Below are 22,941 nucleotides of genomic sequence, written 5' to 3' on the forward strand. Positions count from 1 at the left end.
ACTTTTTTATTTTTTTCCTCTATCATTTAAAAAATTATATTTTATTCTTTTAAAAAATAAAAAATATTCGTAAGGAGATATGCTGTGATAAATAATCAAATTACTCGTATTTTTCGGGATGGACGTGGACGAAAAGGTGGGTGAGGGCGAGACAACGGAGGGCGTGTGTGTAGGCATGGACAAAGAGGTGGGCGAGAGTGAGGCGGCGGAGAGTGAGGCTGCACGGCCAAGGGTGAGGCAGCGCTGCGAGGATGAGGAATAAGGAGAGTTTTAGAAATATTTTGAGTATAAAAAAAATATATAAACGGAATCCTAACGAAATATTGACGGCTGGATCAAAGTGGATATTTTTTTTTTTTTAACAAAGTAAAGTGTAGATTTTTGAATGACATTGGATAAAATAAAAAAATAGTTATTAGCGAAAGATTTTTTTTTTGTAATTTATCTTTTTTTTTTTCTTCTTTCCTTTTTTTTTTCTGGGGTCTCTGAAATTAATTTCATTTTGCGAGAGAGAGAGAGAGAGAGAGAGAGAGAGAGAGAGAGCATCCATGTAGGATTGCAGGTTTGGATGACCACTATTTATCTAATCTTTTGTGAGAAATAGTACATGATTCACGTGGTTGGAACAAATCCAGCAAGCTATAAATTAACATATTTGTTGAAACCTACTCAATTTAAAAGTTAAAGTACGAAGGCTCTAGGCCATGTTGTAATGTTGGGTTAATTTTGTACCGGCTTTCCGTAAACATATCCCATGACAAATATTGTACCGGCTTTCCGTAAACATATCCCATGACAAATAAAAATAATAGAAAATAAGTAAAATAATATTTTTGTCAACTGCTAGAATTATATAGAAATATTCCCGCTAGCAATAATAATTCAATGGGCCCAAACAACCGACCTATAATACTTAAACCCAATTATTATTACTAGCGTGCAAGGCCTCATATAAACTAATCGGAATCAATATCCCATTCGATGTGGGATTATTGGAGGCATTACAAACTCTCCCTATTTAGACAGACAGATCAAAATCAGAATTACCAGGCGATGTGAGATTCTAGAAATGATTCCTATGGGTTCAAGAGGTGGCTCCCACCAAACCCATTGGTGTAGCACTTTGTCCCGCATAATACTTAGCTCTCACATTTCCGGCTGATATTCGGCTCTGATACCAAATATAACGATCCGACCCGCTAGCAACAATAAATCGTTAGGCCCAAACAACCAGACCAAAATACATAAGCCTAATTATTATTACAAGCATGTAGACCTCATATAAACGGATCGGAATCAGTATCGCATCCGAAGTGGGGCTATTGGAGCATTACAAATAATATAAAAAGACTAAAAAGATTAATTTATCTCATTTACTTATTAGGATTAAATATTTTATCTATAATTAATCATATTTTTCTAGCGAATCCTAATAGCGAGTATATTTAAATATGAAAAATTAAACTTTGTAAGAATATATTTGCTATTCGATATGTTTACATAGAGCTGTGTGTTTACTAGTTAGACATTTCCGCTTCTTGAACTGATCTCGGCTCTCCAAACATTGTAGCATCGAAAATCATCATTTATGACTGTTCTTTGATACACACTATGTATATAAGTTCTTAATCAGCCACTGCAAATCGACTTATCTAACTCGTGTGTCAAACTTGCACCTCCTTTCCCTAATTAACCTCTATAATATCCATGTTGCCAGAATAATCCTCTATGAATCCATTATATTCACAAAAGCTACACAATTAATCGCACTAGACCAATCAGAAGCATAACTCACGATCTTGAAACCAATTATTGGAAACAACGACCTAATCGAACTCACATGAACCATTAGATGAAAAATTATAGGGTTAGAATGATAGTAATCTCGGTTTGGTGGGTGGTTAATGAAATAGCAGGGGTGAAATTGACCAAAGGATAATGCTTTTAACAGTATTCCGGCTGGACTCTATATATAGAATTGCTGTAACATACTTTTAATAATATTTGAGTTTTTTTACTATTAAGTTTATAATTTTGAAGGAAAAATTATAGAATTTAGTTAAATAATGGTTCCCTAGAGTTTTGTAGGTGATTGATAGAATAACATAATTTAAGAAATAAAATTGATCAAATAATAAATTTAATGGTGAAAAACTTAATAGCACCAAATACTTGTACTATTAAAAGTATCCAAATTGGACTCTATACATAAAATTGTTGTAAAATACGTTTAATAGTATTTGAATTCTTTTACTATTAAATTTATAATCTTTGGATGAAAAATTATAGAGTTGTGATTACAGTGGTCTCTTAAGATTTAGAAGGCGGTTGTTAAAATAATTAACATGATCTAAAGAGTAAACTTGATCAAAAGATAAATTTAATGGTGAAAAACTTAATAGCACCGAGTGCTTAGTGCTATTAAAAATATGGGTCAAATGCATACAGCTCCCTGCAAACATAGCCAATTGCGAAAATATCCCTACAAAACGGAAACTCCATAAGTTGTCCCTGCAAAAGTCTTAAGTTATGCAGATATGTCCCTCCGGTTAACATCCGTTAGTGATCTATTTATTTTTTAACAGTGGATTCGTGAAATGACCATTTTACCCTCACAAATATATCCCTCCAAAAGTTTTCCTCTTCCCTTCTCTTTCTCTTCCTCTTCGGATCATCGAAGCGGACGACGGCGGCGGCGGCGCGGGGTCGGGTTCGCCGGCGACGAAGAAGAGGGAAGAACGCCGGGGCACCGGAGCTCTCTACCCGGAGATCGTCGCCCTCAATGCCGTCCTCTCCCTCGTTGGCCTCCTCGGCCACGACATCGCCGACATCGCCGTCGACGTCGTCTCCCTCCTCACCGACCTCACCGNATATATATATATATATATATAATTGAGTTAGAATACTTTTAAAAGCACCAACTCCTTGGTTCTTCTAAGTTTCTAGCTCTTGGATTTACTCCTTAATTACTAATACCCCTTGAATCAAACACTATTTTACTTACCACCACCTACCACCATCATCTCAACCCTGCATCTCTTCATCCAATGGTTAAAAACTCAAAAGTATCACCCCCTTGATGCTTTTGAGAGTATTCTAGCTTAACTTTATATATAGAGTTGAGCTAGAATGCTATTGATAGTAAACGGGCTCCGTTGCCACACATTTATTTTCGATGATGGAGCCTTTGAATTGACGATCAGCACCGTTTAACATGATTTATACCACATGAAGTGTTTAGAAATCAAATTTCATATATTTTCGATATTGTTCTCTTATCCATCGAGTGGACACAAAAAACGAACGGCTGAAAATAAATATTCTTTAAAAAATGATGATAGGAGTCTTGTAATCAAGATCAAGAGTATTGATCTTGTTTTAAATAGTTTAAATAATTTTCTAACAAAAATTCAATTGATTTGGATATCTTTACGCCGTTAAACGAGAAAACGCATCATATCAACTATTAAAATTATAAATTTTAAAATCCTTTGATTATTAGGCAAATGATGTCTAAAAGATTTGAAATTTGATTCGTAAACACTTCAAGTGGTATAGATCATGTTCAACGGTGCCGATTGTCGATTTAGAGGCTCTATCATTGAAAACAAATAGATGACAACGGAACCCGTTTGTTATCGATAGCATTCTAGCTCAACTCTCTCTCTCTCTCTCTCTCTCTCTCTCTCTCTCTTTTTATATATATATATATATATATATATATATATCAATCAATCATGTACTTCTCTAATCAGAATTTTATTTAGGAATATTCACACACAAGTTCATAACTGAGCATATCAAAGTTACCCGGTGATGACTCATGAAAGAGAAAGGAGAACAAGTTACAGATGATAACAGACACGCAAACATTGTTTCATACAATCATACTTATCTGCACACATCTGAACAGTAAGGTGACACAACAGTGCATGCATGTGGCCACCTCCTCCCCTACTCTTCTTAATTTGCCCCTCTCCATCTCAGTAACATGATGTATACATGTTTTAACTATTAGAAAGGTTGGAGGCACAAATATATAGAAGAGAAATATCTCTGAGCTTGTTGGATCTCCGAAAGTGCACTTCTAGAGCAGCAGCATGGATAGCTTCAGCCTTGGCATCATGAACAGCAGCAGCTGCAGCAAGGGTTTTGTCACTTACCTTGTCGCCGCCTCCTCGATCGCCATCGCCTCCGCCTTCTTCCTCTCCAACCACCAAAGCTCACTGCTTGGATCTCACGACCACCAACTTTCTCTTTCTTCGCGAAGCGTTCGAGTTTGGCCAGTGAGTGATCATCTCTTCTTCTTCTTCTTCTTCTTCTTCTTCTTCTTCTTCTTCTTTCTCTTCTTCTTCTTCTTCTTCTTCTTCTTCTTCTTCTTCTTCTTGTAATTCATTCTACAACCCTATCTGAGGAGACTATGTTACAAGCGCAAAGACCACGCACGGATTATATATATATATATGTGGGTAAACTTGTATGTATACAATATATATCTATATATAGGATTTGGAATTCAACTGGAGGACGGTAGTGGCGACCGTCATCGGGTTCTTGGGCTCGGGCTTTGGCACTGTGGGCGGCGTTGGGGGCGGCGGCATCTTCGTTCCGATGCTCAACCTTGTCGTTGGCTTCGACACCAAGTCCGCCGCGGCCCTCTCCAAATGTATGTATGAACTTTATTCATGATAGCAGTGTCATCATCAATCAGCTAGTTTTCGCATCTTATTTTCTATGCTGAAACTTCCGAAGTTTCTGAAAATTTTTGAGCTAAATAAGCAATTCGTGAACAATTAATATTACCCTAATGATATATCCTATGATATGAATCTCTGGTAATTATTAAATATTGTGTAGGTATGATAATGGGGGCATCGGCGTCGTCGGTTTGGTACAATCTACAAGTCTCGCATCCGACGAAGGAGGTGCCGATCATCGACTACAACCTGGCTTTGTTGTTTCAACCCATGCTTATGCTGGGGATCACCATTGGAGTGGAGCTCAGTGTCATCTTTCCTTACTGGCTCATCACAGTTCTCACCATCATCCTCTTCATGGGTTATTAGTCCAGCTTCAACTAATTCTCTTATTCTAAATTTCTATAACGAAAAACTTCATAAACCGTCGCTATACTATAGCCTATTTACAACTCACTATCCTGTGATTCAAAGTATAGCACTTTGTTCTTTTGTAGTTTCTGATTTAATTAGGCATTAAGATTCTTTGTGAATCACCTGATGGTCAAGTATTATACTCTAACGCGCAATTAGTGGTTAATTAGTACTTACTTTGCTGCTGCTGTTTATAGATGATTTTCTTGCAGAAACCAGAAATAAAAATTATAGCAGAATAAAATGCTATACTTTGATCCATAGGATGGTAACATATTGTAAATGCGCGGTATGTGATTGGACTTTTTTGTCTTCGCATAATTTACTCAATACCTAGGATTAGATTTTTAATGCATGGTAATTAATTGGTACTGACTTTTTGTTATTATTATTATATGCTATTTGTGAGTTCAGGTACTTCCTCCAGGTCCTTCTTTAGGGGGATTCAGATGTGGAAGCAGGAAACCATACTCAAGGTTGTGTGTTAGTAATTAATTGCCTTTTATATATGCATGTATGTATATGTATGTGTATTATTCATTTCATGTTCCTTCTTTTTTACTATTATATGTTGTATAATTGCTACATATAACCATGAAAAGTAAATTGGCAAGAATTAAATAATCGCGTAATTAGTAACTTGTATTAACCTTTGGTTTGTGCAGTTGGAGAGGGAAAAGCAAGAGGAGGAAAAAACAGAGAACAATGAAAGGAAAGGTAAGTGAATTAAACAGGTGTTGTGCACATGACCAATAAAATTCATGGTTTTCTCTTAGCTTCAGTTTTCGATTATGTCGAAACTATTGCTTAATTATACCTAAAAGCTTAAGCCTTAAGAGAACGCCAACACTCCCTCGTTTGCGCGGACTTGATAGACGTACGTAATTGCTTCCGTTAAATGAAACAAAATTAAATATGACTAGGAACTCGTGGGACCGATTTGATCTTAGAACCTCCTATTTTGATATTATGTTAAAACAATTGATATCTAAAGGCATAATTAAGCTATTCGAGAATGGTGTTTTAACTTCTTTTTTTTTTTTGTATGTCTATTTCGTATCATTCGAAGAAACTCTCTCTTTTTCCTCTGTTTTGCAAGTTTAAGCTCTTCATCTTTTTGAAAAATTAATGCATGAAAAGATAGATTAATTAATATTGCAACTACAACATTATCTTCGCGTGCAACCGACTATATATTGATTTGTATTGCCATGTTTTGATGAATGCAGTGGTGAATATTAAACCCGAGTTCGAAGAACCACTTCTTCCTCAGCCAGCAGAGAAATCTGGACTGGTATATATGTAAAAGCTCTTTTTAAGCAAATCTTTGGTACAAAAGATAAAGAAGATGTTGCATTTATTAATTGCATGAACTAAAATTGCTTAATTTTCTTTTCTGAAAGGAGGTTTTGTTGTTCAACATAAAGTGGAAAGGGATTCTTGTGCTGATCATTGTATGGTGCTCCTTCTTGCTTCTGCAAATCCTTAAGGTCTCTCTCTCTCTCTCTCTCTCTCTCTCTCTCTCTCTCTCCCCTATCCCCTTTTGCTCGTCTTCATTCACCTGATAAAATTGGTCCTCTACTAAGTATCCGTTAGGATCCTCAATCTGACCGAATTTCTACTTTGTCAGAAGAACTATACTGATCAACGCTAATGAAGATAGTTCAATAGCCATTTGATTGCAGAATCTATGGGATTGTAAAAGCTTGAAAATTAGATGACTGTAGTAGCTGGTTTTATATTCTTCTGGGTAACCACTTGTACGGTGTGTCACGATGTCATGTTAACTTTCTGAAATCTGCTTCAAAATGTCATGGTCTTTTCCTTTTCTCTCGATCCCTTCTCGGAAAATTCAAACACTTGGTAGGGATGTGGGATGGATAGTCGTTTGAAGGCCTGTTAATATNGAAATGTGAATCAACTAGTATTCGAACTTAGGTCTCGGGTACCAACCACCAAGCCTTTTGTCATTTGCTCTAGGGACGGTCGGTGAGCTTCTATACTTTTAAAAGTATCGAGTTATTGATACTTGAATACTGTTATACTTACAAACACTTGTTTAATTGAGCTCCTATGTCTTGAATACTGTTATACTTACAAACAAATTTTACAACATTATATAAACTAGTATATGTTACGGTATTAAATGCCTTATAAGTCAACAAATAATATTAATATATCTAGCTAGGCATTCAAAAATTGTAATAATTCTCTAAGACCCTTTAAATATTACATATTATATTATGTGTATCCGACAAGTTGTTAATTTTAGAAATATTTATATTAAATTATTTAGCACAACTTATAAGATGTACAGATACAATAGGTGGAAACAATCATTTCTCTTTCTTTTTTTTTCTTTTTTTTTTACTCTTTTTTTTTTGGGGCCCTCTGAGAGGAATCTCAATGATTTTTGGTGTGGTTGCAGAATTGGTCAGAAAATTGTAGCAGCTTCTTTTGGGTGGTCAACATTTTGCAGGTAAGCTAAATCCAAAACTCTAAATTGGATAAATTATTAATGAATTATCTCCGTACACATTAATCAATTAACCAACTACTACATAATATTGATGTTTAAGTTTTTTAAAAATAACTGTTATTTTAAATCTTTTGACGAAATGTATTTAGTTTTTTTTTAATCATTATATCTTTTTCATTATAAAAAGTACTTTTTTTTACTTTTATTAAAGAAAATTGAAGTAAATAAGTCATTTATATATGAAGAGATAAAATGATTATTAATTCTATTTGTGAAGGGGTAAAATACTCATAAATGGAGATCTTGAAGATTTAAGGTCTTTCGCATGTTCATTGAGCAAAATCAAACACTGCACTGTGTAAAGTTAGATAGAAACATGAAATTTTTAAAAGTTGTATACTTATTAAAAGTGCGCTGCTACAGATAAGTTCTATATATTTTTATCTAATATTTAATTTTGTGGCCCGTGGCCGGGTTTGTAGTTTCCAGTAGCGCTAAGTGTGTTCGTGTGGGAGGCGGTAAAGCTATGGAGGGAGAGCCGGGAGCGGCGGATGTGCGGGAATTCAGAGTGCGTGTGCGAGGCGTCCATCGAGTGGACGGGACCGCAGCTCCTCTTCTGCGCCCTCTGTGGCTTGCTAGGAGGGACCGTCGGCGGACTCCTCGGCTCCGGTGGCGGTTTCATCCTCGGTCCCCTTCTCCTTGAGATTGGTGTAATCCCACAGGTAAAAATTTGTTTCATACAAATAGTTTCTCTACTTCCGTGGTATTGTGATTTGTTATTTGAACTTTTTACTTAAATAATTTACTCTATAATTATTTCATATTTTTAGTTCATAATCGAATGTCAATTAAATCATGTACAATAGTACTATTTACACAAACCTTGCCTTGCAAAATATTTGACTAATCGTAGAAAGAGTGATTTGACTAAGCTAGGAATACAATCGTATAATGTATTAATGTATATATATGGAGTAAGGTAAGTACGCTTTTAAAGACACAGAGCTCTCTGTGTTTTCAAATCGTTCTCGATATTGAGACTTTCAAACCAATAATCGATTTCGTTATACCTGATCTAGAGTATTTGAAATGTATGGAAAATAAATTTCGCAATTTTTCGATATCATTTGCCTAGTGATCGGAGGGACTCAAAATCAACAGTTTTAATGATCGTAATGAGCCGTTTGTAAGTTTAACAGTGTAGAAATATTAAAATTATATAAAATTTTGATAGAAAATTTTTTATACTATATAAAATAAGATTAATATCTTTGATCTGAAATTTTAATGTCATATCATCACATTTTGTGAAATTTTTATTTTCAGCCGTTGATGTTGAGCCCCTTCGATCACTAGACAAATGATATAAAAAAATTATGAATTTTATTTTTTAAGGTACTTTAAATACTCTAAATTAAGTTTAATGGAGCCGATCGTCGATTCGAAAATTCCAACATCGAGTCGAAAATTTCAACATCGAAGACGACTTTAAAGCACGGAGAACTTCGTGCTTCTAAAGGCATATTAGCCTTACACGGTATGTATGTAGAAAAGTGCATTAATTAGGCTTAGTTTAGAAAATTATTATTGTCGTATCTTTTTTCAATTTTATATGATAACAAAACTTAAATCCTAACAAGATACATTATATCTATTTTTCTGTAAATATTAAATATTGATCTGCTCAACTTTTTAATTTAAATATATAGCATAATGTACACCCTTATTTTTTTAAAAAAAAATCATGTTCGTTTCTTATCACGTGGTACAATCTCAGCTTTGGGCTTTGGCTTTTTCTAAAAGCTAAAATCCAAGAAGCTGGTTTGTCTATTCCCATCATTGATTGGCCGTGACAGCGAACCCAGCTAAGCATTCATTGGTTCATAGACAACATGCTCTTTTTTTTTCTTCTTTTTTTTCTTTTCTTTTTTTTTCGGGGGAGACTTCAAAAAAAAACATAGGTGGTTTCGCACTTTTTATTTTAGTATCATATGATTTAAAGTTTATTAAGTACCATGTGGTTTCGCACTTTCTCATTTTAGTACCATATAGTTTAAAGTGTATCAAGTTAGTACTCTGTGATTTATTTTTGTATCAAGTTAATACCCTATGATTTTATTTTTATATTAAGTTAGTACCATGTGATTTTATTTTTTTCTTAATGAAATATTAAACCACATAATACTAAAGTGAAAAAGTGCGAAACCACAAGGTACTAACTTGATACGCTTTAAACCACTGGGTACTAAAGTGAGAAAATGCAAAACCACAGGTACTAACTTGATACACTTTAAAGCACATGGTACTAAAATGAGAAAGAGTAAAATCACAAGAAGGATATTTGAAGTTTTTCTTTTTCTTTTTGAGTAATGCTAGAGGTACATCTCATTATGGGTGTAAGATCTACACCTCACCCATCCAAAAGGTAGGATGAAAGCACTAGTCACTTGATGTGACTAGTGGACATCACCCCACTCATTGGATGGGTGAGGTGTAGATCTTACACCCCTTGACGGGCGTACATTTAGCATTTTTCTTTTTTTTTAACATACCCCTCTTAATTATTAAGTTCCCCTTATTCCAAATGTTATAAATGTGTCTTAGCCCATTTTTTGTCAGATTAATTTTTTGAATAATATAGTATCAGAATCAGTTTTAAACTTTCCTCTATATATATATATATATATATATATATATATATATNGTACTAACTTGATACACTTTAAAGCACAGGATAGTAAAATGAGAAAGAGTAAAACCACAAGGAGGGTATTTGAAGTTTTTCCTTTTTTTAACCTACTCCTCTTAATTATTAAGTTCCCCTTATTCCAAATGTTATAATTGTGTCTTAGCCCATTTTTTGTCCGATTAATTTTTTGAATAATATAGTATTAGAATCAGTTTTAACTTTCCTCTATATATATATATATATATGAGAAATGCTTCAATACACTATAAATATTAAAATTTAATTTCTTAATTAGTAAAAGGTATAGTTGGGATTTACATAAAGTAACTTGTTGAACACGTTACTGATTTGAATTAATTAACATGACAATATTAGAAAAAAAATTAGTATATACCAAATTTGTCAGCATACTTTAAATATTAAATATCTTATTTACTTTGATAACTTACCAAATTAGATGATATCCAATTTATTAAGTATCCAGCTCAAAATAATATTGAATTTAAATTTAATTTTTGAAATTGGTATTGTAATGTAAAATTTTAATTTTGAAATTTATATTAAACTTTTAAATTGGAATCTAAATTGAACATTTAACCTTAAAGCCAAATTTTAAATTTTGATTTAAATTGAAATTTTGAATTGGAACTAAAAGTTTTATTTTAAATTTGTCTTTTATATTCAAAAAAATTGAATTTGATTTATAAAGTTTTAAATGTTGTTTTGAATTTAAATTTACAGTTTGGTTGTAATTTAAAATTCAACTATTATTGTAGGTATTTAAGAGGGTCACAATATTCTTAGTTGGATAAAACCGGTTTCGTGGACCAAACTATTTTACAAAGACTAAAAGTCAGGCTCAAAAATAACGGATAGGCTAAATCCTTTCAATAATGCATCATTTTATATTTTGAATTTGAATATGATTCATTAGTAAAGAAAATCAAATTTAGTAAAGGTAATTATGCAAAGATGGAATATTAAAAGAGAAAGATGGAATATTCTGTATTTACAATGATGGTATATTATGATGATGAGAATTTACGAAAATACCCTCAGTGCAACTCCATGTAAAGAGGAAGTTTTTGCCTTCGGTAGGGGGGGTGATCGGTACCGGTGACAACAAAAGCCGGTCACCCCTTTATAAAAGATGCATCACTACAGTCCATTTTAAAAAATTTAAGCCGGTCACCCCTTTATAAAAGATGCATCACTACTGTGCATTTTAAAAAATTTAAGGGCTAAGATTTATTTGGTGTATAGGTGCATTGCTATATATATATATATATATATATATAGAGTTGAGCTAGAATACTATCGGTAGTAAACGAGTCGTTTTACTACCGATTTGTTTTCGATGATAGAGCTTCCAAATTGACGATCGGCTCCGTTAAATATGATCTAAATCATTTAAACTATCTTGAAATCAAATTTCACGCACTTTCGATATTATTCTTTTATCCATCAAGTGAACAGAAAAATGAATACTCTTTAAAAAATGATAATAGGAGTCTTGTAATCAAGATCAAGAGTATAGATCTTGTTTTAAATAGTTTAAAGAATTTTCTAACAAAAATTCAATTGATTTGGATATCTTTACGCCGTTAAACGAGAAAACGCCTCTTGTCGACCATTAAAATTGCAAATTTTGAAACCCTTTGATCATTAGGCAAATAATGTCGAAAAGATTTGAAATTTGATTTCTAAATACTTCAAGTGGTATAGATCATATTCAACGGAACCGATCGTCAATTTGGAAGTTCTATCATCGAAAACAAATCGGTAGTAAAACGACTCGTTTACTACAGATAGTATTGTAGCTCAACTCTATATTTGTAAAAGTACCAAGCACTTGGTGCTTGTGAATTTTTTACCATTAGATATGCACCTTTGATCATTTTCACCCGTTAGATTATACTATTCAACCAACTAACCACTCAACCCTAAGGGGGCCACATCATTCTAACTGTACATTCCTTAATCCAAGGGTCAAAAACTTACAAGCACCAATGACTTGATACTTTTAAAAAGGTAGGAGCTCAATTCTATATATATATATATATATGTTCTTGTGTGTGTGTGTGTGTGAATTTTTTAATTCTGTATCTGCAATTATATTTTGTGTTGACACCTAACAAATATATACTTCATGTTTTCATCCTTAGTTACGGGCATCAGTAACTCATACACATGTTTATTAATTGATATTTGGTTTCCTAAGCTTAACTTATTTTTCTCCCTGATTGTACTGCAGGTGGCAAGTGCTACGGCAACATTTGTGATGATGTTCTCCGCCTCACTCTCCGTCTTCGAATTCTACTTCCTCAGGAGATTTCCCATTCCTTACGGTACATACGACATTGTGAAGTAACCGTATATACATGCGTGCGGTGTTTTAATATTTTATATTCAACATACGAGCACGCGAATAAGCAGAATATATATCCAAATTGTTTGCAGCGCTTTATCTAATCGCGGTGTCGGTGTTGGCCGGCTTCTGGGGGCAGTTCATTGTGAGAAAGCTGGTGAAGTGGCTGGGGAGGGCGTCGATCATCGTCTTCATCCTCTCCTCCGTCATCTTCGCGAGCGCTCTAATGATGGGTACGTTCAACAAAATTACTCTCCCACCTATTATTAGTTAAAATAAAATACGACAAAGTCATTCTCCATCTGCTTAAGCTTTCTCTTTTACGAAAACATAGCTGTTTGGCGTGGTAACATATGTATAGAATGAGGCCAAAAATGGCTTCTGTACATTTTATATTTTACACTACAGGGCACATCTCGCCTTGAGAACTCAAGTTGCTAGAGAACGGTAGTTTGGTTTTTAAGACTTATTTGCTGTTCAATATCTCAAAAGCTTTGTCGAGTAATTTAAATTCGCGTTTGTTATACGTAAACGGGCTTCTAATCTTCTGCTAATCATTTTTTTTTTCTTTTCCTTTTTTAATTCAGGTGTTGTGGGCACTGAAAAGACGATCTCCATGATCAAGAAGCATGAGTACATGGGATTTCTCAACTTTTGTGAGAAATGAAGGGAAAGGGAAAAAAAAAGAAAAGAAATAGTAGTTAATTATCAATGAAAGAATGTGTAGGTCAATACCTAATTGACCTGACCTCTTCTTCTATTCTAGCAATAATATCTTGTATGCATGTGTTAGCTCCTCGCTAACCTGCAAAATAGTTGCTCTTTACTCTACTATTGCGATTATAAAACGAGTGATTTGTTTCTACACCGATGGTGCATTTATAATAAAAAGTTACAATTATTTATTTACTTTTAGCATAAGTTTTAACATTGTTTTTGCTTGATGTGACTTGAAATTGATAATCGATTTTAATTCAGGACTTCGACTAGCTGATAGTTTCGTGGTGGGAGTGATCAATTTGAAAAATAAGTTGTTGAAGAAAAATAAATTTCTGTGGTCGGATCGAATCCAAAACCCATTAAGAATTTTTCTTTCTCGTTTTTTTGCCCTAGAGGCGACAGATTGTTGTTGGTTATACTCGAATATTGTATTCTCTTTTCGATAGTAAAATTTTCTGTTCTCACCCGTGACTTTTTTCCTGCAAAAAATTTTTCCCGTAAATCTATGTGTTCTTTTTTATTTCTACTTGTGGTTTGATTATTTTGTATTCTCTACTTCGTTTCAATTTGTGCGTTTGTCGCAACAGTTTTGACCATTTCTCTACTCCGAAAGCAGAGATCCAAGAATTCAACAAATAAAAGTACATATCTTTTGTTGTGGCAAGTATCTAAAACAAGCTTCTAACTCGAAGACAAACTGTATATTTGAAGTTTTGATCGTAACAAAAAGCAGTTGCAGGATCTCAGTTCAAAACTGCTGGTGCTTCTTCCAGCAACATTTATGCAGAAGCCCCGGTTCACAGCTTGGCACTACTCTGGCACACTATATCGAACATATAATAATAAAATTAAATAGTAAAATATAAATGAGTTGCGTAAACCATCATCCCTAAACTGCAAGAGGAATTTGCAAAAGAATACAAACAAAGAAGGTAATTGCTTTTGGAGGACAAGCTCATAAATCAAATCCCACATTTGAGGAGGCGCACATTACATACACCATGCAGTGAAAGCCTTCTTCAGGGAGGCCGCCGCCGCAAAGTGAACAAATTTACATCCCACACCTCAACTTCAGCCAACAATCTCATGGATATGTACACTGGAAAAAACAAATCTACTTGGCACATTTTCTTTTTACATTTTGGGGAATTCTCAAACATTGACGCCTCTTGTTATGTTATGACAATGACGACGACCAAGTTTTGGTTAACCGATGCTCAATCGCCTTTTGTACTTGCTTTGAACCAGGCTTAAGAGGAAGTCCGTGAATATGTGTTCGTACCCCGGCATTTTACCATATCCTGCATTAGGGACAGAGAGAAGCATCATCAGATAAAAGAGGTTGGGGTTTGGACAAACAAAACAAAGGCTAGTCTTCTTCTTCTTCTATGTAAATTGTTTCTTCTTTCACTGAAACCATGTTAGATAATTCTCAAGAAGCTCGTCTGCTGATAGTACATTTTGTCAGAATTGAATTTGCTTTCCACACTTTCTAGCATCCTCATCTTAATTGTGAGGCCGCATAAAATATATCCTAAAATTTCTAAGCTAAAAAAATCAACAAAAATGAACAATCACATCTCACCAGAGGCAGGGAATGATAATCATGTTTAAACCATCTGGTATTCCCAAAAGAAGAAAAAAAAAAAAAATTCAAGCAGAGACGGAAATATGCATGAAATAAATAACTATTCAAAATGAGAAACTAATGAATTAATAAGTAGGTTCCACTTGCCAGGAAAGTAGTTGATATCAATAACGTAGAATCGATCTCTTGTCCCATGCTCTCTGATTATATCTATGTTGAATAATCTAAGACCCTACATCCATTTGAACAAAAAAAATTATAAATAAGTTGTGATCGTATAGATGCATATTGCAGAAGTACGAATAAAAAATAGAAAAGAAAAAAATGATCATACTAGTCGACGGCGGAGCTCTCTAGCAAGCCTCTCAAGCAGTGGCCTTGGAGGAAGTTCTGTTGCAGAATAACACAACCAAAAAAGGGTTCAATTACACAACAAAAGAACGCTGAAGGTTATTACTTTCCGAAGTAAAATCGAGAGGCCAAAAAGTTGGAAAGAGAGCCATTACCAGCAATACAAGGATCAAGGTCCGCATCATCTGCATTGGCTGCAGCACAGGAAACCCTCGGAAACCGAAAGACACCAGCATTGTTTAAAAGTTCACATTTATTAACATCAGGAAGAGAAAACCGACGCACAACCTTTACAGCCTCCCCAACTATATAGACCTTAAAGAGAACACCACCTGTATAGGCAATAAAGTCTCAAAATTTAATGCGTGATCCCACCATTCACCAATATAAACAAAATAAAAGGCTTAATTACAAAATTAGCCCCTTATGTGTGATTTGGGTTTCAATTTCATCCTCACAGTTTTAATTGTGAAAAATAGTCCCTGAAGTTTGTTCTACATAATGATCAGGTTAAATAGTTAATCTATCACCTAAAATAGGTGCAGCGGCTCTTAGGCTTTGGCTTCTTAAAGTTTAAAACCCAAAGGACAAAATCAAAACTCTTGGTAAACTTCAGAGCGTAAATTACTCAAGTTGAAACTGAGTAATAAATATGAAGCCAAACTTCACAACTAAATTGTTACAATTGAAACTCAAAGGGCCCATTTGGTATTGGGGTTCAATAGGGGGAAATATTGCTTCTCCAACATTTCACCCCCTGTTATCTCTGTGCGGTGCGAATTGTTACATCAAATAAAAAGGATGAAATGTAAATCAAAATCAAACTTTAGGGGCAATATTCGTAATTGACCTAGATTTTAAAAAAAAACAAAACAATGTACCATGATTGACAAATTCCTGAAGAACCAGAGGCGGTTCGAGCTTTGACAAGGAAGACTGATCATAAGCAAGAGACAGCTCATGAGATTTCGCACTACCGTCAACCACCAAAGGCTTGGCAACTGTAGGAAAACAAAAAGAGGTTAATGCGTGAAGCAAGAATTTCCTATAGAAGAGTAGTTAAAGATTAGTAGGAGATACTTGATGAAGGTTTGTACCTAAGGGTAGTGTTAGTCCGGCCTTGTTGACTGCAGCTGGTATTGAAGATGGATCTTTAGTAATAACTAATTGGCTAGGGACACCAACTTTACCTGCAACAATTTAATCCCACAGCATAATCAAGTTCTAAATAAAATGTAGGTAGCCTAGTTTGAAATTCTCAAAGTATTGAAAGTTAATGTACCCATTTCAAATTGAGCTATAGATCACGTAAGGTCACTGAATTTATACCTAAAAAGACAACCAGTTTGAGCTTCTAATAAAGGCAAATAAGAATTAATTTACAACAATATCAATCTGTGATTGCTTTTTCCAGGTTTTGGTGATAAATACTTTCAAAATGTAAGAGTTAAGCTTAGAAGTTAATGCACAATTAGCAATAATTGTAGCTGGAAACAAGTTCCTTAATAAGGGAATTGCACACTGAAAGAAACTTGTCAAAGAGTATTATAATTTGTTTATCTCAGTTTGTTCAGACAATGGCAATTTGCAGAACTAAAAAATAATTTATCCAAGAAGATAGTAAATTTACTAGAGAGTTTATTCCATCGTAAGTTAAAGATAATTTTGTAAATTACCATAACAATCTGACAAATTCAAGTCGGCTACTTCCTGAAGCATCGATTGTCTATTGTGTAGATGCTGTATAGCATCAGGTGGGTCAAGGACGGTCACTTCTGGATGCTTTTCCCGATAATCCTTCAAGAGTTAAAAATACAAATGAAGGAAAAGAAATATAAGGACAAGAATACAATTCGAAAGGTGCAAACTAAAGAAACATTAACAGATTAGAGAACTCTAAAATTACCCAACAGCATGAATCGAGAGTTAGAAAAACAATACTTGTTTTATTTTTTGAGTATGCATTTGATACCAAAGAAACGGAAAATGTGATTAGCTAGTTAGACAATTGCATTCTGCATCAGATTCACTATCTCATTCGAAGGTTTTTGTTAATCCTTTTCACCATAGCATTAAAAAGTATGATCAGTGGTTCAAAAAAGAACTTTTTCCTTGGACAACCAAAGGATTTCATTTGTAATTTTGGGCTTTTGGAATGAAAAAAAATATATTGTTCAGTATAGCTCTTTTGTTTACTTAAAGAGCACGTGATAATTGATCGATGGGGAGTACAACATATGTCTACAACCCTATAGTATATACAGCCTCTAAATCATTGACTAGGAATATGAAAAATAATGATTATAATAATAAGGACCGAGCATTTAGGGGTGCTAACAAGCAAAACAGGGTCTGGGAATTGGCCAGAAAAGTGCCCAGACCGCCTTTCTTATAAAAGACAAGCTCAGCCTTGATCCATAAAAGATAAAACAAACCTAGCCACCTTAGCCCTCCTACTGTCCAAACCCATCAATTGATATATTTCTCTGACAGCAACAATGCTAGAGATGTCAGAGAGAGAGAGAGCGAGCAAGCGAGAGAGAGCGAGCGAGAGAGAGAGAGAGAGAGAGAGAGAGAGAGAGAGATTGGGGAAAGGCATTAGCAAGGTCAATGGGTCAATAGTGGCCAAACAAGGTGGAAAGATGGTAATGGAGGAGAGAGCATAGGGCGGGTAGCTTGCAGGGTGAGCCAAGAGAGGCGAAGACACCACGCAAGGACACTGGGATAGCTGTAGGGTTTGTGTGGAGTTTGTGCGCACACGAAAGATGGGTTGCAACACACAACAATTGAGGGAAGCAGGAGAAGGTTACAGTTCCACAGCACCGCAGAGAGTCAGTGACCAAGAGTTCTCAGGTGGAGGTGCGAGGGGGAACAAACCTTAGGGTACACAATGACATGAGATACAGGTAGGACTGTGGCACTGATAAGCTACTTTATGAGTAATTATCCATTTGAAGTGGCAGTAATATCATGGCATGAGGATATATGAAACATATTGATATAGTCTAGAAATGTGCAAGAAAAGGGGCAGATCGGGATGTTTACTAACCTCTAGAATTTGTTGCCATTCTTTTCCAGTTAACTGCAGAAAACAACAAGAGAACAGAACTTATTAGATGATAGTTGTTTGATAGGCTAAACAGATATTACTATGTCAATTTTTCCTTGATACTGACACTGATACTGAGGGAGCACAACAAAAAAGGGGGGAAATCCCTAAGGGAGATATAGAGATCAATGCAGCTTATTATCGAGTAATGTAATCTATTAAAAAGGACAGCTCCCAAATAGGGGCAACAACATACCTTGTGCAGAACAATATCGAAGGGACCTTGTTCTAAAAGAGGACGGCTCTGGTCAATAGCAACAAATAGAATCCCCTTCATCCTGCACAATATTCAATAAGGCACATTTCGTCAAGCACATATAAGATTTTTTTAAAAAAGGCATCAATAAACTCTAGTTCGCACAAAAGAAACACAATTTAAAATATATGACAGGCTTATGAATAAAGCCAGAGAATCAATTAAGATGGAATGATGAAATTATCTAAACAGCACTGATTACCAAAGATTTCGATATAACATCTTTATCATCTTATTCAAGTAAGGTTACGTATTTTGCACTAAAAAAGACAACAGTACGGGCATTAACAAGAACAAATTAAGAAAGAGGTATCAAGAAAAGTATTACTAGACAATATGTGAGATGCTTAAAGAATTAAGAACCTGCAAACACTTCAATTCTTATAACTGACTATAAGATAATTCAAACAAACATTAGAAGGATCCATTCCAAATAAGTAGTCAATACTTCTTCCCAACACAAACATAAATATCCTTTGATCTCCCTTGGATGCACAGCCATTTTGGACCATGATCAATCAAGTGGTGACTAGTGAGGTGAATGAAACTGTACAACTATCCGGAAGGGGAGAAAGGAATATATATATATATAGCCACCAGGGCCTGAAAATCCCAAGAAGCACAGCACTGCCAACAGGTGTAAACAGTAATATTTTTACCCATAATTAACTGGCCAGGCTACTCCAAAAAACACGTGAATGGTCCTATTCTGGCAATTCAAGACAGCTCTCATCCCTACTAAAACCACATAAAAACCCAAACGGCAACAAACTGAAGATAACTTCTATGAAATGTAAAATAATATCTCTAAATGGACTAAAATAACCTCTCAAAAACTTGCTTCAAAAAAAATTAAACAAACTTTACCAAGTAACTGAAATATGGAAAAAATTCGACCTAGTAATATGAGTATGAACCAACAGGTAAATAAAAAGCAGGCAAGAAGACTTTAGTAAAAGTGTAGTAAAAAAAAAGAAACCTGTAGGTCATAATGCACGTGAGTTCTTATGGCAGGTTCCTGATAACAACTTTAATAAAATTTCGTAGCATCTACAAATTACCGAGAATTAACAAATGAACCTAGTACAAATGCTACATATTCTTTCTTCACTTGGCACGACTCATCTGCAATATAACACCAAATAGTTTACATCAAGGACCAGAAAATCAATAGTTTTTTTAAGTCAGAAACCTGTCCTCATCCTGGTGATGTATATCTAGGAGAATATTCCAACTCATCACCCAAAGTTCGCATATACATAGATTGAATCCAAAGATAAACCCAAGTGGCAAGTTGACATAACCAATATACAATACAAATTTCCACACAGAGTCAACTATAGATAGAAATAGGAGCTATATGCGTAAAGGAAAGGTTAATTTATTCACTACAAGACATACTTTGCAATATAGACTCCTCACCACTCACCAGCTAACTTATTAAACAACAAAAACCCTACCAACTGGTACCAAAAATAACATACCATGATCTTCATAAAGAGGAGTTTATAACTCCTAACCTAAACTTCATCGAGTACAATTAATCCTTAACAAAAAAAGATTCCACCTTTTAACAAATAGATTCCAAGAGAGGCAGGGCTTATCTCGCCCAAAGAATGATGAGATACTACAACCAAACAATTAGCATAAACAATATAAAATGAAGAAGTATTCCCCTGATATCTGGTAAAAACTGATGTTATTAAAAAATAAAAGAAAATAAGGGAACGAAGGAAAGAGTGAGGAGGAGGAATCAAGTCGATAAAGATTGCAACTTTATGAGGCGACAGGAATTAAGACTAAAAAAAAAAAAAAATCCTGTTTTTCTCTGCAAAAAAAAAGGGGAAAAGTTGCTGTTGTTGTTGTTGTTGTTGCTGTTGTGACCAACAAAATTTGGGAAAAACACGGGAAAAGTAGCGAAGGAAAACCATAAGCCATTAATTTTCCCTTCCCACACACCGTTGATCTATTATGGCTACCCTAAACCGCGTAAAAAGAGGAAAAAATTACAAGATCGTAGAAAAGATAATAAAAGTGTACCAATGAGTTTCAAATGCATCCTAAAGGCGAAAACATTTCTGAAACGCCATAGAATTATACCAAAAAGAAAAAAAAAAAATAAAAATAAAAATAAAAAGTTACCTCGCCAACCCTTCCAGCTTCGGCTGCAAGAAGCTCTTCACCTTCTTCGAGGTCAGGGCGTATCCGACGACGAGCTTCTGCTGCGGCGCCGGCGCCGGCGCCGGAGCCGGAGGAAAGCGAGAGGCCCTCTCCCTCTCGCTCTCCTCCTCATTCCTGAACGCAATCTCCCTGTTCAACCTCATCACCACCCCCGATCCCGGAGGAGAAAACCCTAATTCCCGACCCTCGACCCTAACTCCGCACCGGCGATCGAAACCCTAGAAACCGCCGCTCCTGCCCACCGATCGGAATGCGAGAACCCGCGCGGCGCCTCCGATCGAAAGAATCCGACGAATCGCGTCACCGCAACGCGAGCTCGAAGAGAGAGAAAGAGAGAGGGGGACGCGGGAGGAGAGAGAAACGGGACGAGAGAGAGAGAGAGAGAGAGAGCGAGCGAGCGAGGCGCGGGGGAGCTATTTGTAGCCCAGGGCCGAGAACACACTGGCCCGAAATTACGAAAAGGCCCTCGCCGTTTTCGTTTTATTTACTCTAATTGCCATTGGACCAAAAACGAAGTCCTTATGAAAGCGAAATGACGCTTTTGCCCCTATTTGGGAGTTACTGTTTGAGTTCGTGCCTACAACCTATATCGCACACTGCTCCACGCTCTCCCATGTTTTTTTCCATTTTTTAAAGGCCCTAATGGGGGACACGTGTCACCTCGGTTGGTGGACCGAAAAAGTGTTATCCCTCAGTGGTGACAAATTGGCCCCGGACCAGGTCCACCAAATCAGCTGTAGACCACTCTCGGAAAACTCACCGCCTTTTTCCGGGAAGAAAAATACTAATTGTACACTTTGTACTTACGCCATAATTTAATATTTTAAAAAAAATAAAATTTAAAGTATTATTAAAAAGTTAATTAGATAACTGAGTAAATCCTAATTTTTAAGAAAGTAAAGTATAAATTTTATATGGTGAATGTACATAGAGCACTGATTTTTAAGAAAGATAATTTTACAACTTTAGTTCATTAATAACATGTTTTTATATTACTTAACATATTATTTTTATTATCCAATTTTTAGCTCAAGATTGCTGGATATATGGTATGTATTGATTATTTATTTATTCAATTTGAGATATATATTAATATGATTTTTTTTTTAGAAATAGGTAGCACGCCACCTGCTTTGCTGAAAATGTGAATCAATTAGAATTCGAACTTGGGACATCACATATCAATTATCAAATTCTTTACAACTTACTTTAGAGACGGTCGATAATATGAATGAATCTTAATTATTTCGCACGTGTACGCGGTTTTAAATCGTTGAAAGGTAGATGTAGAGGAGATAAGCAACCCCATCCACAGGTTGGTAGATCCGAGTCCTACGGATAAGCGCTAATGCACCAAAGAATTGATGTACCGTTGTGTTACGCCAGTGGCGAATCGATTAAGCTGTTGCGGGATTTTCTGGAAGCACTGGTCCACGTAAGCTGGTGCGCGCCATCACCCTCCTCTGGTCCAATTTTCGGCGCACCGGGCGCACCACGTAATCAGCATATCCACCAATTCCACTCCACTTTGCCCAGCAATTCCCAGCTCCGCCCATGCATCCGGTGCACGCAAGATTTGAAACTCTTGGCACGTGGCCCCGACGTTGCGTGTCCTTTCCGGTGTATAAGAGCTGGGTAGGGCGTGTGGAGGACTCACACGGGAGGGGGAGGAATCGCCGGTCCTTTTCTCCTGTTGCAAACTGTTAATTAATGAAACGCGGAGAGGGAAGCGCATCGGATGGTTCAGATTCGGTAACTTGTTGCCTGCAACCGGTGTACCACGGCATCCGTACACCTCACTCTATAAAAAAGCCGTACTATCTACATGGAACGCACAAATGGAGAGAGGGGGAGAGAGAGAGAGATTGAGGATGCGGTGTACGGGTGACGCGGTGCACATGGCACACGAAATTACTTTTTCGTTTTTTGAAAAAAAATAAATAATTCGTTGGTAGTGGTGACAACAGTGGTGGCCACTGGCCACTCACCAATCACCGGAGGTGTGGGAGACGAGGAATTCTACACTGTCACATTTGCACCACGTCATCAATAACAAGTCAATCACATTTCTTTTTTTTAAATTAAAGTA

General features: G+C 35.7%; 2 protein-coding genes across 4 annotated transcripts; one reads left to right on the plus strand and one right to left on the minus strand.

The window, feature by feature from the left end:
* Positions 3,761 to 13,556, plus strand: LOC109718373. 3 transcript variants are annotated; one of them, XM_020244580.1, is made up of 13 exons: positions 3,761 to 3,917; positions 4,023 to 4,286; positions 4,507 to 4,666; positions 4,858 to 5,058; positions 5,526 to 5,587; positions 5,777 to 5,828; positions 6,341 to 6,405; positions 6,515 to 6,601; positions 7,540 to 7,590; positions 8,073 to 8,312; positions 12,534 to 12,627; positions 12,740 to 12,880; positions 13,235 to 13,556. In XM_020244580.1, exons 2-13 carry the CDS (start codon positions 4,101 to 4,103, stop codon positions 13,312 to 13,314), a joined length of 1,419 nt encoding a protein of 472 aa, XP_020100169.1. In that variant the 5' UTR covers positions 3,761 to 3,917; positions 4,023 to 4,100; the 3' UTR covers positions 13,315 to 13,556. The 3 variants fall into 3 exon arrangements, with proteins under 3 accessions (XP_020100169.1, XP_020100168.1, XP_020100167.1); XM_020244579.1 differs by having other exon boundaries at positions 3,763 to 3,917; positions 4,019 to 4,286; XM_020244578.1 differs by lacking the exon at positions 3,761 to 3,917 and having other exon boundaries at positions 3,924 to 4,286.
* Positions 14,205 to 21,243, minus strand: LOC109718891 (inositol-tetrakisphosphate 1-kinase 3-like). Its single transcript, XM_020245360.1, has 10 exons — positions 20,814 to 21,243; positions 18,612 to 18,693; positions 18,356 to 18,388; positions 16,983 to 17,103; positions 16,404 to 16,496; positions 16,188 to 16,307; positions 15,462 to 15,638; positions 15,290 to 15,345; positions 15,103 to 15,187; positions 14,205 to 14,668 (listed from the first exon to the last, which is right to left on the minus strand). Exons 1-10 carry the CDS (start codon positions 20,993 to 20,995, stop codon positions 14,574 to 14,576), a joined length of 1,044 nt encoding a protein of 347 aa, XP_020100949.1. The 5' UTR covers positions 20,996 to 21,243; the 3' UTR covers positions 14,205 to 14,573.

This window comes from Ananas comosus, linkage group 12 (genome assembly GCF_001540865.1).
Source record: "Ananas comosus cultivar F153 linkage group 12, ASM154086v1, whole genome shotgun sequence".
Lineage (NCBI taxonomy): Eukaryota > Viridiplantae > Streptophyta > Magnoliopsida > Poales > Bromeliaceae > Ananas > Ananas comosus.